At 37.8% G+C, this 14,917-nt stretch overlaps 1 protein-coding gene across 1 annotated transcript in view; it reads right to left on the bottom strand.

The window, feature by feature from the left end:
* Positions 1-14,917, bottom strand: part of LOC121652879 (E3 ubiquitin-protein ligase rnf213-alpha-like) — a 59,047-nt gene that overhangs the window by 2,552 nt on the left and 41,578 nt on the right. The window contains exons 35-57 of the mRNA XM_042005961.1: positions 13,441-13,586; positions 13,002-13,104; positions 12,648-12,762; positions 12,106-12,310; positions 11,832-12,022; positions 11,481-11,603; positions 11,215-11,319; positions 9,698-9,940; positions 9,268-9,355; positions 8,807-8,841; positions 8,613-8,716; positions 8,251-8,404; positions 7,910-8,084; positions 7,162-7,250; positions 4,499-4,750; positions 3,787-3,916; positions 3,516-3,593; positions 3,146-3,326; positions 2,821-3,025; positions 2,448-2,525; positions 1,052-1,249; positions 825-914; positions 84-271 (exon numbers count right to left, since the gene is read on the bottom strand). Coding sequence (XP_041861895.1) covers positions 84-271; positions 825-914; positions 1,052-1,249; positions 2,448-2,525; positions 2,821-3,025; positions 3,146-3,326; positions 3,516-3,593; positions 3,787-3,916; positions 4,499-4,750; positions 7,162-7,250; positions 7,910-8,084; positions 8,251-8,404; positions 8,613-8,716; positions 8,807-8,841; positions 9,268-9,355; positions 9,698-9,940; positions 11,215-11,319; positions 11,481-11,603; positions 11,832-12,022; positions 12,106-12,310; positions 12,648-12,762; positions 13,002-13,104; positions 13,441-13,586 — 3,276 coding nt within the window. The remainder of the gene's footprint in view (positions 1-83; positions 272-824; positions 915-1,051; positions 1,250-2,447; positions 2,526-2,820; positions 3,026-3,145; positions 3,327-3,515; positions 3,594-3,786; positions 3,917-4,498; positions 4,751-7,161; positions 7,251-7,909; positions 8,085-8,250; positions 8,405-8,612; positions 8,717-8,806; positions 8,842-9,267; positions 9,356-9,697; positions 9,941-11,214; positions 11,320-11,480; positions 11,604-11,831; positions 12,023-12,105; positions 12,311-12,647; positions 12,763-13,001; positions 13,105-13,440; positions 13,587-14,917) is intronic.

Below are 14,917 nucleotides of genomic sequence, written 5' to 3'. Positions count from 1 at the left end.
GAGGATATATTAAAGTAACTGACAGAACAACTGTATCTATAATATACAGTACACCATTTCTGAAGCCATTAGTTCTTTTTTACCTCCAAAATGCCTTATAATCATCTGTGGCACGCAGGCGGCCCAGACGCACAAGGAGAAACTCATGCATCTCCAGCAGCCATTGGTCCATGTCCCTCGGGGACATGTGGGACATGAAGCCTCTCAGCTGGACCTTGTTTTCCTCTGTCAGTGGCTTCTGGTACTCAGCTGGATACCCCGAAAATGGTTCCTTTTTGAAAAATCATGGCAATATTTTATATGTACATGTGTTTACACATTAAATGTGTGTAAGAAGTATACAATGGAATACAAAAAAGATATTAAAAAATGACTGAAGGAAAATGTGACTTATTGAACACGTTGAAATTTCAATAGCATAAATCAAATAGTTGGTCTGTATAAAAATGATCAGATTTGTATTTTCTGAGGAATGAATTTGTCATTTTAATTTAAAATGGTCAATTACTATTTTATTGCAATTTCCCTTTGGGATAAATGAGTATTTTTATTTTAATTTATTTTCTATCTTAACATTAGAAATTGTTATAGACTGTTATATGGTTTTGTTGGTAGTGAATTCTCTAGTGTATAGTTATTGTGGTACAATTAGTAGTACAATGTTATACACCGATATTACTGAATTTAAATATACATTAACATTTTAATTTAAATAACAGATTAAAATCCTGTATTTTCGTAGGACGCTAATGCCCAGCTAATTTAATTCTACTTAGTAATATTTAACAAGCCCAAAAAGCAACACTGCAAAAATCACTGCATACCCTCCTGAGACGTAGCATGCGTTCAGATTTCAGGGAGGAAAGGAGTTGCCACATAGAAATACAATTTTGGAGGTTGCATCTACCCAAAGCCTGAAACAAAACACACATTTGGGTAAACATCTGTTCCATACCATGTGCACTAAATAAAAAATGCTTTTTTTTTTGATGATTTTGTAAATGCATCCATCTATTCATGCCTGTATCTAAATGTTTTCTCTTGAACTGACCTGCAGTATGTGACCATCAATGTTTTGACCCATCTTCAATGTGTCCCTGAGATAAGCTACCAGTGGCATACTGGGATCACCACCAGTCATTGAAAGGAAACCCAGGAGAAGCTCCACAATGTTGAGCCCTTCACACACATCACTGTACGAGTCCAGCTGTCTGGATACAGCATTCCGGGTCAGAGAGGAAAGAACAGTCTGAGGGAGAAACAAATAACCTTTGAGTTATTTTTACTGATGTGAACAACCGTGTTAAAATAAGCAGCACTGCTAACAGCATTCATTTTCTTTTGTAACAGGTCATCTAACTAATCACTGTTTCCATCACTGCAACGTTGTTGCTGTTACTGACAGTGAAATGCTCCATGGTGTTGTTATAATTAAGTTCACTGAAGCCGTCTTCATCTGACTGGGGGCTTAGGAGGCAAAACCTCCACATAAGTGATGATGATTGGCTAAGGAAAATTAAAATATCATGGTATGCCAGTGTGCGCTACCAAACACACATGCACAACCACACACAAATGATGAGGCACATGCAGCAATGCTGAGCCCAGAGAATATAAAGGAAACATTTTTTAACTGGAAGCACGGACTTTCCCCTCACTGAGAACATTATGTAAAATGTATATTATGCCCTGAAACAGTGTTTCTCAACGCTGGTTTTAAATCATTCTAATCTATCTACACACACTAAAATAGAAGGAGACAAAGCCACGCCATCCAAGCAGCAAGTTTGATATTTCAGCTCTGCAAAATCTTGTGACATTAGGTGTCTTGTCAATCACAGCAATCCTGAAATAGTGTAGATTCACGTATATTTTTTGTTTGTAATTTATTCTAATAAGTTTCCATTTTATTCATTGATCAAGCAAATATTTAGTTTTATAATAAATATTCAAACATTTAGTTGAAGTTAAAGTTCCATTGAAAGAGAACATATTTGAACATGAACAAAAGAAACATATAGGCAATAATTGTAATATCTGACATTTCTGTGCAGTCTTGGGGTTTCTGTTTTTACTTTTGTTTCCACCTAATGCAGTTTTCACCAGAATCTGTCCAGTATGAGCAGCAGGAGAGGCAGCGAGTTATCCGACAGCTACGACACGTTGTACATCACTTCCTCTCTTTGGTTAACTGGGTGGTCGATTTGTTTTCACACTGCAAGCAAACTGCACCAGGGTTCTCTTGCAAATGAACCGAGACCACTAATTTTCAGGCAGACCAGAGTTTGCTTCTTTGCTCTAAACCAACGGTACTATCCTTGGAAGCGGACTAGGGTTTGTTTAAGTGGACCTAATGGTGTCAGTGTGAATGCACCCTAAAACTATTGTCTAGTATGATTAAATGAAAGAAAAGGCACCTTATATGACTACAGGGTTAGTTACTTTACCTGAGGCACTTTTCTTTTAACAGTTAAGAAAAGGGTTTCATAGTCTCTCTCTTGTGTGTTGACCAGAGTGGGAATTCCCTAAAATAAAGCACAGAGTTTAGTGAAGCAGAGAAACATGAAAAAATAAGACTGTAGGTAAGATCTTCGTGGGTAAACTTGTTAGATTTTTTAACAAAGTAGATCTTCTTCGACAATCTTGTTAGGCCAATACCAATTAAACTAAGCTGTATGAAGCCTTAAATGCTACCTGTGTAAGCTCTGTATCAATTTATTAGATTAAATGTGCCAGTTGTCAAAGTTTGGGCAAAGCTTGTGTTTTACCTTAAGCTCATTCATTAATTGATTTTAACTGGGCTAGGCTCTGTGAACTCACTCTGTGGGTGATGAAGGGTTTGCTTTGCAGGAAGCGGGTGAGGATCTGTTGCTGGATGCGGGGCAGGTCAAACTGTGATATTGTCTCATGACCACGCTCCAAGCTGTACTGGCAGTTGGATAAAACCAAAGGAAGCAGATCCTTCTCCACATCATAGCGGATCACATGCTGCTCCATTAGCTCTGTCAGACTCACCTTGTAACTGCTGTAAACGGTGTAATGAAATTATACATTTTTTTAGAAGATTTTTTAGAAGATTATAACTAATATAAAACTTATTTTAAAGTAATGTAAGCCTTGTGTATAGTTCCACAAAAGGTTGCACCTGCTGTCTTCTCCAGTGTGGCTGTCTACAGCATACATCAGCTCATTCTGCAGGGACACAAGGTAGCTAACCAGTCCAGTGGCACAAAGCCCTGCACCCTGCCGCCGGGGCAGAAGATACTGCAGGTCACTATTCAGGTCCAAATCCTCACTGCAAAATTCCTCTGGGATTTTTATCTCATCTATTTTTGGAAAGAAAAAAAGAAGACATCTTATTTTCATTACAAGTTTGCGTTCAATGTGGTTTTTCAGTCCAACTGTACATAAAGAATCACTCCTTTTGCTCACATTTTATGTGCACAAAACCACAAAACTGAATAATAATCAGTTGTGTTTTCTTGTTAGGAGAAATTTAAATGTGTTGTACTTACTGCTGGCTACAGACACTCTTAGAAGATTCCAGGTTTGGAAGAAAATGTTGATGTGATTTTCATACCATGTCTTCATTTCTGAAATAAAAAGTCAGAAAATATTTAACAATTTCAAATAAAATAAATGAACAATGACATAAGAAAATATTTGTCTGAAAAATATCAGGTTTATTTTTTTTTTTGCTACGGGCTTTTAACCAATTTAATGTTTACATTATTTGAAAAAAGAAGCCTTTAGGTTTATTATTGCTGTGGGATGTTGCAACTGTACCTGCTTGTTTTTCAATGAACTCTGCAATGGAACCCACTATCTGTTCAGATGCATTCTGGTACTTTCTCACCAAACGTTTCTGCAGGATTAGAATATCTGGTAGGAACTTAATCTGACGAAATTCTCTCTCCTGAAAAGGAAAAACCCAAATCATGTGTCAGATATGCACATTTACTCAGTTGTGCATTTATTTTTAATCGAATGTCTATATTACATGTCTGGTGATTTCTAATTTGCTCGATAAGCACTAAAGACGGGTTGTCATGATGAAAAATATTGGAAGACTACATATATATTCTATGCATGAAATGTCAGGTTTTGAATATGCCAGACAGCAGCTTTAGCTTTCCCGACACTTCAAAGAAAAACAGCATTAGTTAACTGGCTGGAAAAAGGGTTTGATTTTTTTTGCCATTCAGCATCACCTAATCGATAGGGATTTATTTCTCATATAGATAATAAAGTTGAAGCTCTTATAACATGTTGTGAAAACTTCTCCTAGGCAAAGTTGACATTTGACCTTAAGGCAAACCCATGTGGAGGGTCAAAAGTCCAAAATGTGATCCCAAATATGGCCCTGATTCATGATAGAAAGAATATCTAAGACAAATTCACAAACTCCGGACAGTAATAATCAGGTTGTTTTGCTTCAGGTCAGTGAGGTGAGTTCTAAGCCCTTTTTCCACAAAGCTTACACCTCGTATGCATTTACCTTCTGCAGGAACCTCCACAGCAGCCGCAGCTCCTCCTTTTGATCATTATGCTCTACAGTGTGTGTGAGGCTGAGCAAAGAGAGCCTCTCCCTGCAGCTCCACACTGCTGAACTGTGGACTTCAGAGCCTTGCTGCAGCGATGTCAGGAAAGTGCAATCATCACTCAAGGCCATCCTCATGATGTAGTTTGAAGATACACGGGAGTCAGATCTGATGATGTCTTTTACTTCTAGTAGAAGTTGATCAAGGTCCTTGTCAGAAAAAATAGTACCAGTAGTTAAATTTACAAAAGTACTGGAAAATATCTTTATTGTTCACATGGACGTAATTTTAGGGGGAGACACAGGGGACATGTCCCCTGCACTTTTTTCAAAAAGCCGTTTTGGTCCCCTGCACTTTTTACTGTCCAAAAACAATGTTTCGCTATAGTAAACAGAGACACGTCAAACACTAGGACCAAGCATAAAACAGCCGCCCAAGCTGAAGCCTGTTCCCCTTAGTTTAGACTGCCCACAAGCTCCTCCATTGGCTCTGCCATTTCTTGTGTGATTGACTGTCCCCACTGTCACTCCACCTCGCTTGCGCACCAGTATGCTAGTCTGCGGTTAGAAGTCTTTAATATGCTGCTGTAAGTTGGCCGTTTGTTCTGCCTGAGTTACGTCAGCTGAAAGGATCGTAAAATCAGAAGTTTCATTTACATTAACATTTGAATCGGTGTCCATGTACACATGTTCTTGTGTGCATATGTGTGTTTAGTAATTAGGCACAGCCAGGATGTCTAAAGAAAAGTGGTCATGAGAGATTTCTTTAAAAGTCAAAGTGTAAGTTACTCAGAGAAATGCGTTACACCCATCCTGCAACACATTCACTGGCTCCATAAAGCAGCATATCCACTTTAAGATCCTCCTCATCATTTACAAAGCTCACAATAATCTTGTAAAGTGTATTCTTTTATTGGAAGTGCTGATAAATAAAATGTATTATTATTATTATTATTATTATTATTAAAAAGGGCAAAATACAATATATAAAAATGTGATTTTTATACATCCGAACTAATGATAATTATGAAGTTTTTCCTCTATGACTGTATCATCAAAATTGATGATTGTTGCACCCCAAATTGTCCCACTGTTCATGTCATGCAACAATATATTTTTGTCAGGTGATGGATAGTAGAGATGCAGAAATAGATGAAACGCTAGAGGAGCGAGAGTAGAAGAAGGTGGAGGAGATGTAGGAGAAGAGAGTAGAGATATAGGAGGGAGAGTAGTAAAAGCCGGAGGAGATGAAGGAGAAGAGGCTGGAGGAGAGAGAGTAGGAGAAACTGGACGAGATGGAGAAGAGGCTTGAGATGGAGGAGCGAGAGTAGGAGAAGCTGGAGGAGATGGAGGAGAAGAGGCTGGAAGAGGGAGAGTAGGAGAAACTGGACGAGATGAAGGAGAAGAGGCTCGAGATGGAGGAGGGAGAGTAGGAGAAGCTGGAGAAGAAGAGGCTGGAAGAGGGAGAATAGGAGAAACTGGACGAGATGGAGGAGAAGAGGCTAGAGATGGAGGAGGGAGTGTAGGAGAAGCTGGAGGAGATGGAGGAGAGAGTATGAATAGCTGGAGGAACTGGAGGAGAATAGGCTGGAGATGGAGAAGAGGCTGGAGGATCAGAGGTGAGGTTGAAAGAATAAGACATCCTGAGAGGCATGCTGCCCGAGTCAAAGATCTTTTTGATCAGGTGGAGGTGCTTGTGAGGCTGTTGTTGATCGTTCCAACATCGTCTGCTGAAGATGAGAGGAGTTTCAGGCACTGAGGAGGTTGAAGACCTGGCTTCACAATTGCATTCGGCAGAAACACCTTAACAATGTGGCAGTTTGTCACATACATCAAGAAAGAGTTGATGCCTTGGACAAGAAGAAACTCTGCCAGGAATTTGTTTTTGCATTTGGAAACTTTGGTTGAGTTCATTATGTTGACCCCTCTGTGGTGTTGCTGTTCACTTTTCATTTAGAAAAAAATGTAAATGGTTTCGTGTTACACTTATTTAAAATAAAATTTAATACTTCACTACTTACACTGAATAATGGACATTTTATTCAATTTTTCCACCTGTGATGCCAGTTTGACCTGCCTACCATTGGGTGGTGCTATGTAAATGATGATATTCCATAAATACATGTAAAAATGGTGGTACTGAGTTGGTGTGAAGTTAACTAACAAGATGAAACACAGAACTGGGTGATAATGTTTTACTACATACTTTACAATCTGCCAAACCAAAAAAGGGAATGTTAAGCTTAAAAGTAGCAACAGAAAACTAGAAGAACTACTAGAAAACACAGTGAGCTGAAAGATTAGTTTTATGAAAACAGAACAAAAAAACTTCTGTCCCCCCCACCTTTGAAATCAAAACTTCGTCCCTGATTGTTCAACAGAAATATCACCAATACAGAAAAAATGGTAATTAAACTTTGAGCATTAAGGCAACAAAAAAGGAGCATTCTTTTAGTTATCAAAACCAACAGCATCCATTAAAAATCCATAAAAATAACTACTGTGGTGATGATAATACAAGAAGCCTCATAGTACAGTAAGGAGCACTCTATGTTTTTCTAAATATAATAAAAGTCTAGCTGTCAGTTTTAATAACAAAATGACAAAAAACAAACAGTTACCTTTAAGTTTGGTGTAATAATGTCTGTAGCCACTGTAGTCTCCCAGTTGTTTCTGGATGCTTTTGTTGACAAGTAATAATCCATGTTACCTACACAAATATAAAAATACATCAATAACTGTTACAACATATAAATACATGGTTCTGAAAATTCAAAACCTGAATATGTACACATTTGTGTCAGTTATTTGTGGCATATTTTGTTGTGGTGCCGGCTCTTGTGTGTGGCAGCGGTGGGCGTGCCTGTTTCCTTGGCTACCGGATCTTCACCTGCAGCTCATTCTACATTCAAGCAGCGCGTGTTTAAGGCCAGCTCAGCCATCAGCTCATAACCAGATTGTTGCCTTAACCAGTGATAACAGCTCTCTGCCAGTTTGTACATTTTTATCTCCTTATCTGTGCCTGCCTATACTTGCCATCTTTTTTGCTTTGCTCAGAGATCCTGCCTGTCTGCCTGTCTGCCTGCCTGCCAGCCCATCTGCTTGCCTGATCGCCCTAACGCGTCCTCCTTCCAGTGGATTCCATAAATAAATCTTTTATTCATCTTATTCCCAGTGTCTGCGCTTGGATTCTATCCTCCACTCAGTAACCGTAACATATTTCACAGAAGTTATTCATTTGGGGAAATTTAACTATCTTAATATATGTTTAACATCTCTTCACATGTTGTAAACAAATTAGATAAAGTACTGTGCAGCTTCTTCAAAATCTGAAATATCAGAGTGGTTTGTGAATAATTGTCTACTTACATAGATTGGCTTGTAGTGGCTCTAGCAGGAATCTAAGTACCAAGTGAACAGCTGTAATGGTGTCATCTGCTCCTTTTCCCAATGCCTGTGTCAGCTGATCCAGATCCTTTCTTATGTGTAAATTGAGAAACAAACAAACATCCTCCACAGGTGGCTGGATGATCTGTTGGACAGACTAAAAAAAGATGCTACTATTAGATTTAAATGAACATGCAAAATTACTTGAGGTCATAATTACAAAGCAAAGTTATCATCACCATGTGATTGTGTGGAAAGTGCTTCATTTCTTGGGGAAAAAGGAAACTTTTTTATTGTTAAAAGCATATTTCTCTTCAGCTGACCTCTTGTTTCTCTGAAGCTCCCAGAGACATGGCCAAATGTGTAATTAGCCTGACCAAAGTGAACGGAGTAAGAGACATGTTTTTGGTGTCAAGGGTATCTGGGTTGGTTCTCCGCTCAGGGTCTCCCAGGATATGGCCAGGTCTTGTTTGATCCCTGAAACAACAGATCAGCAACAGCCCATTAATAAGATGAGAAGGATTTTTAAAAAATAATTATACAATATTTTGAAAATAAATACATTTTAAAAAGTTTATTTGTAGCACAAAAGTCTCTCTGTTGCCTTCCTCCTGAGGTACACAAAAAATACAGCTTAATAGAACATTTTTCAGTCAGGCTGTCCATGGCTGCTAATAACACTCACTGTTGTAACTGAATTGGTGTGAATCCACCCACAGCTGTATGATGTTCCCCTCCAACTTCCTCACCACACTCCAGACATCGTCCTCTCTCCATGGGCATGCCACACTGCAGAAGAGGATAACAGTATATTTTCACTGCTTACTGTCTCTATTTATTGTGAAAATAAATCAATAAGACTAACATAAAATAAATTACCATATCAACGAAGCATGGATGATTGTTTCGACACACTGTGGAAAACAAGAAACCAGATCAAATTGTCTTAATTCCACTAATTATTGTAACAAGACAACTTGACTCTTTTGATATATGTAAGGATGTGTAAACTTGGGGAAGAGATGGGAATCACCCTGGAAGGATCACTATTCCATAACAGGACCAACGCAGAGACACATGAGGCAAAAAACTATGTACACTCATTCCAAGGGTAAGTTTAGAACATGTTTGAACTGAAAGAAAATCAGAGTATCTGGAGAGAACTAATGGAAGCACTGGGAGAACATGCAAACATGCAGAAAACTTCTTTTGAGGGAACAGAGCTAACCACCACTCAACTGTGTCACCCCAGCACATTACAACTTGTCTGAAACTACTGTTCATCTGTCATAGAAAATGCAATTAAATAAAAAAAAAATACAGTCTAAGAGAATACTTACCATACCAAGTGAGTTGCCCATAGTTCTGCCGTATGGCTGCTTGTGCGATAGCCAGCATGTCATCAGGCATTGTGGGAATAAAAGCCCTCTAAGAAATTAAATAAAATTAAAATGTATGATGTGGCATTTAGGTCACTTTAAACCATTTATTGGTTTCCACTGTAGCAGTTACATTTTTCCTTTAAACTGTAAGATCCTGATTTTAAAATCCAGAGTAGAGTTAGCAGTCAGATTTACACAAAGGGCTTTAAATGTTTTATTCAATTTCAGCCTTTGAGCTTTGTTTTAAGATTAAAAGTTATATTAAAATCTTATACTGAAATCTGAAAACAAAGCAATAACAACATTATGGAGGGCATCTGAAAGAGAGCAGCTGGCATCTGGACAGGGAAAATGGTTGGAAGAGGAAAAAAATATCCCACATATTTACCTGCATATTTTCAGGATACAGACCAAGCTGCTTGAGTGGCATCAGCAGGTTATTATTCCCAGAGAGAAGAACCGCTGCCAGATGGATGACCAGCTCAGTGACTGTGTTGTCATGAATAGTGTGTCCAGGGTGGATGGTCAGGGCTCCCAATCTGTTGTGAACCAAAGCTGAGGCAAAATCTCTCACTTCTTTTTGATACAGATACCTTGACCCCTGAATGAGGTCTCCAAATGGTTGGCATTGCTACAGAGAAGAAAAGATCACCAAATAAAGTCAATAAACTGAGACTTTTATAGCATCATTATAAGTAAATGACAACTTAGTATCGGATAAAAACTTTTGCTCAACAGCATTAAGAGTAGTAGTTGCAATTTGCACAGACCGAATTTCCACCACAAAAGGTGTCAGACAAGTATGCAGGTACCTGTTTATTTAATTTTTTCTTTTTTTGTGGCACCCCAAGGACCAACATTTATGGATGAGCATTTTTTTCCTTGTAAATTATAGTTACAGATGGGTCAGATTTACCCTTCTTTTAAAAAAATGATAAGGATTTATGAAAATTGAAAAATTGAAAAATTGAAAAGACCTACTCCTACGCTTTCTCTCTCACACACACACACACTCACACCCAAAGCAACACCCCCCATCCCCCGTTGAGGCCCCGTGGTATAATATATAGGCAGTGTTGGGAGTAACGATATTACTTTTTTGGGTAATAAAGTAAATTAATATGTTACACTTAAAATATCAGTAATGAAATTACTTTATTGGACTACAGTAACGTGTTTTTCTGCGTTACTCGAGCCGTGTTTGCGGCTATGTGTAAAGTTCTGTTTTAAGTGGTACGCGCATGCTGCTGCCTGTGTGTGTGCTTGCCAAATAGATCGATTTGCGTGATGTGATTGTGTGCCAACTAAGGAAAAAGAAAAATGGAGCAGGAGAGTCGGAGACAGGGGCTTTTGGTCAGTGGCGATATTCACAGTTCAGTCCAGTTTCAGTCTAAACTTGTGGCGAAAGATCCTGCTCACCGGTCAGAGTATCCCACCTAAACAAGCTAAGCTTTTTTCTACATTTCCTGGAGGGCAGCAGCTGATAACACAGACAGAAATTAACATGCTAGTTGCAGGTTTCATTGTAGGAGACATGGTACCCCTGTGGACTATTAAATCGCCCAGGTTTAGAAAAATACTAGATAAAATGATTGTGAGACAAGTGTGTCCATTTCTTCCCACAGACAGGGATGTTGTTCTTATGGATTTAAGCCATTTTGTTTACAATATACAGTAAACACTATGCAGACAGGCAGTGGTGATTCAGCTATGATGATTGCCCATGTCTACACGGTTAATTGAGAAATGGTAAAGTAATAAGTAGTGACGTTACTTTTGAAATGCAGTAAGTAGTAAAGTAATTTCATTACAATTTACAGAAGTAATGAGTAACTAGTAACTAATTACTTTTTTAGAGTAACTACCCCAACACTGTATATAGGTATATTTGATAACTGGTCATACCTCAGGAGTGGGTTGAAGACCTGTGGATCTATAAAGAGTTGTAACCTCTCGGAAAAGAGCCAGAAGCATAAACACAGTCCGATTCCTCGGTGAGGATTTGCATCTCTAAATCCAACATAAACAGATAAAGAGTTACTAGTATACATCTGGTTTTAGTTCTACCACAATAATTTAAACTATCCATATACTATGTGTGTTTTGTTAGAAAGCTAAGGAATAACTGGTCAAAGATTTGAAAGATGGTAAATTTAACAGCAAAGTAATACCTCGCATGCTTCTTCTATTTGCTCAACATTGCCATCCACTACTGCCCTGGCAACTGCATCCCTGACTGCTTTGTATTCCTCTCCATACACAAGATACTGGTCCATCTGGCCTCCATCGTTGTTCTGTTTGGAACATGAATAGAGTTAGAGGTGCAAAAATATTCACAATTATGCTAAATGTATTGATATAAAACAAATCTATAAAGGTCTGAAAGGACTCTGAAGTCCAAGATAAAGGACAATAACTAATTTAGATTATGAAAGTAAATTTTGTACTAGGAGATGTCTGCATTATAGAAAACTGGAGACTCAGTGTTTTGGTATTAGACTTCCTAATGGGTGGTTGTGTACCTGAATCCTGATCTCGTCAGGAAAAAGCCAGCTGAACTCTGGTTGTTTAGTCAGTGTCTGGACAAGCTTCACACCCTGCAATTCACTGATCTTGCGGATCAAGTAAACACGGTACCAGTCGTTGCCACTGTCCTCACAGAGTTTAATCACCATGTTGAGAAAGTCATCAGCTCCATCTGGCACACTGATGTCTGAAATAGTAATGCAGTTCAAAAGATTTAATTTATGTTTAAATCCAGTGCAAACTGTTTTCATTAATGAAATTATAGCTCACCAGAAAGTTTGTCACTAATGAGCTGGGCTGCCATGGTGAGAGTAAGGCGAAGCCGGGCGATGTGCTGCAGGTGTTGAATAGAGACTGTCGACGGAACGGCAGCAGCTTCAGTCAAACAGTCACGAAGGAACTGTGCTTCTTTGTTGTAAAACGGAAGATCTGCAGCCTTGTTGCCTTCCAGTAACATCTTCTCCCTCAATGAGTCCTGCAAATACATTCATTTCACTGTCAATCCAACGGACCAATCATGAGCTATCGCAGAGTAACATCAGAGACATTTAGTGTATCTGCTGTCTGCATTGTGTAGAACCCCTGCTGCCCAATTCTTATAGTACTGAGTAAATACTGTCTTAAATTTTGATTCATTTCTGCTAGTTGAAACTGCTGTCACATCACAGATAAATCTGTACATGATAAATAAATAAATAAAAAATAGATGTTAAAAGCTGCTGGTTTTGATTTTTGTGGTACTTCATTAACAGCAATCTGCTTTATATGAAGTGTCTTTTGTTTTGTTGTTGTAAGTCTAAAACAAAACTTACCTCCAAGCAGTTGATGTATAAAGCATAAAGTTCTGCTTTATCCTCTTCATCCACAACTTTGCTGTTTTCTACGACAGTCAAATGCTGCTGCAAATATTCTTTCACTTCATCAAAACTGAAAGAGTTACGTTAATTGTTAACTGGATTAGAGGGCAAAAGATTTCTGCAGATGAAGATGAGGCGCATGAATCTATACATGTGTGTACAATCAAGTCCTTTGTTTTCACTCCACAAAAGTAAAAAAATAAAAATTAACTTCTTGGCATAGTTTCTACCAGGATGACACTTATCTCCCATACAATTACATTTTTGAGCATTCAAATTAGCTTTAATATTCACATGTAGCTTACCTACCTGAACTTCAGGAGCAACTTGAGGATCACAGATCGCACAACTGGGTTTTTATTAGGTGACTCATCAAAGGGTGACAGAATGTTAGTGTCAATTCTGTCATGCTCTAAATAAAATAAAATAAGATAAAATGGTAAAAATAAAAAACTTGCAAAAAGACTGAATATGTGTAGCATTTAAAATAAAAGAGTACATTAACAAACAAACAAACAAACAAACAAACAAACAAACAAATAAATAAATAAAAGCTATTTAAAAAGGATTGGCTATTTTAATATGAGGACACAATTTGCATTATTGTGCATTGAAAGGGCCCCAGTAACATGAGTGTGTACAAAATTTTTACAAATGGCACATGCAAGTTAAGAAAAGTTCAGCATTTATAAACGTATGGCATTTCTCTAGATGCTTTCTTGTCTAGGAGCTAAACAGTAAGAAATACCTGTCTCGATCATCAGGTAGGATTGCAGTTGTGTGATGACGCCGCGGGCTGGTGGCTTGTTGTCCTTGAAGCAGACAGTAGTGAGCAAATCAATGAAGAAGCCATTGCAACGTCGCCTGAAATTTCCATTTTTTTTGAGAGACACTCTGCAGAGTCATGAAAAAAAATGCAATAACAAAAATAAATAAACAATTTAAGAAACTGATTTATAGTGCAGATTTTGTGTAAATGACAATTATTTTCTAATTTTGCAAAGATTATGTCACTGATTCAAAATGTAAACTGGATGGGTGTGTGAAATATACTACCACAAAGCTGTACAATATACAAACGATTCTTGAGTATTTGACATCAGTAATGATGACTTAAATGAAGGTCAAAACTTAAGATTATATTATGAAGAAGGTGCACTGCTGAACAGAACAGACCTGACAATTCCTCAGAATGATAACACTATTAGCAACACCAGTCTTGCAGATAAATTTAAAATTTATTTTGTCTCCAATGGAAACCCTAGCTAAAATAATCTTCAGGGTGCCTCCTATAAACAGTACCTAACTTGTTATCCAAATTATTTCTTCCTGAATAATGAATACTGATGGTGATGAAGTCTGCAAAAACATTATTAATATGAACAGTTCTAATTCTGCTGGAGCTGATGAGTTTTCCAGTAAAATCCTGAAAAACCCAATCAACATAACTATTGAACCTATTATCTCCTGCATCAAACTGTCTGTACTCTGGAGTAGTGAAAATAGCATGGGTTACACTAGTCTTTAACTTTGGTGATAGGAACTATTTGAGCAATTATCCTCCATTTTGCCTACTCTATCCAACGTTTTAGAAAGAGTGCAATAGACTGAAGTGGTATCACAGTATACATTGTATACTAATGAATTTGTAAGTTACTTGTCCTGGGCATCCTTATTGACAAATTCCTTAATTTGAAATGTCAAATTTATGATTTGTTTAAAAAAATTTAATATGCAGTTTTGTTTTTTAGGTTGAGATATTTTCTCCCTTTCTGTGCACATATATACATTTGTTTGAGCTTAATTTACATTATTGCAATGCTATCTGTTCTAACATATTTCCAACCCAAGCTGGAAATTCATCAAAAGAAAGTCATACGTGCCTTATCATGGTCTAATTCTCCAACTAGACTTCTTTTTTTATCGTTATAATCTCTTAAGGCTTACTGATTACCTGCAGAATGCTTGTGTAATGTATCAGGTTTTTCTTCTGTGAGTTTATCTTTCATTAACCGAAGGGTACCAACAATTTTGTCCACGTCTGTACATACTCTGTTAAAAGTTCACTGTGAGGGTAAGATGACCTTTATCTGGTCCTTCCTCAGACCCTTTGTCAGACTGGTTCTTGTGGAGACACAGCTATGAGGCTGCTTTGACGCCAGCTCTTGTCCACCCAAGGTCTTCATGAAGATGGATTCTTTCAACAGAAATGCATAACTATTGTT

This window comes from Melanotaenia boesemani, chromosome 14 (assembly GCF_017639745.1).
Source record: "Melanotaenia boesemani isolate fMelBoe1 chromosome 14, fMelBoe1.pri, whole genome shotgun sequence".
Taxonomy (NCBI): Eukaryota; Metazoa; Chordata; class Actinopteri; order Atheriniformes; family Melanotaeniidae; genus Melanotaenia; species Melanotaenia boesemani.
The sequence above is the reverse complement of the archived record's forward strand: the minus strand, read 5'-3'. Positions and strand labels throughout refer to the sequence as shown.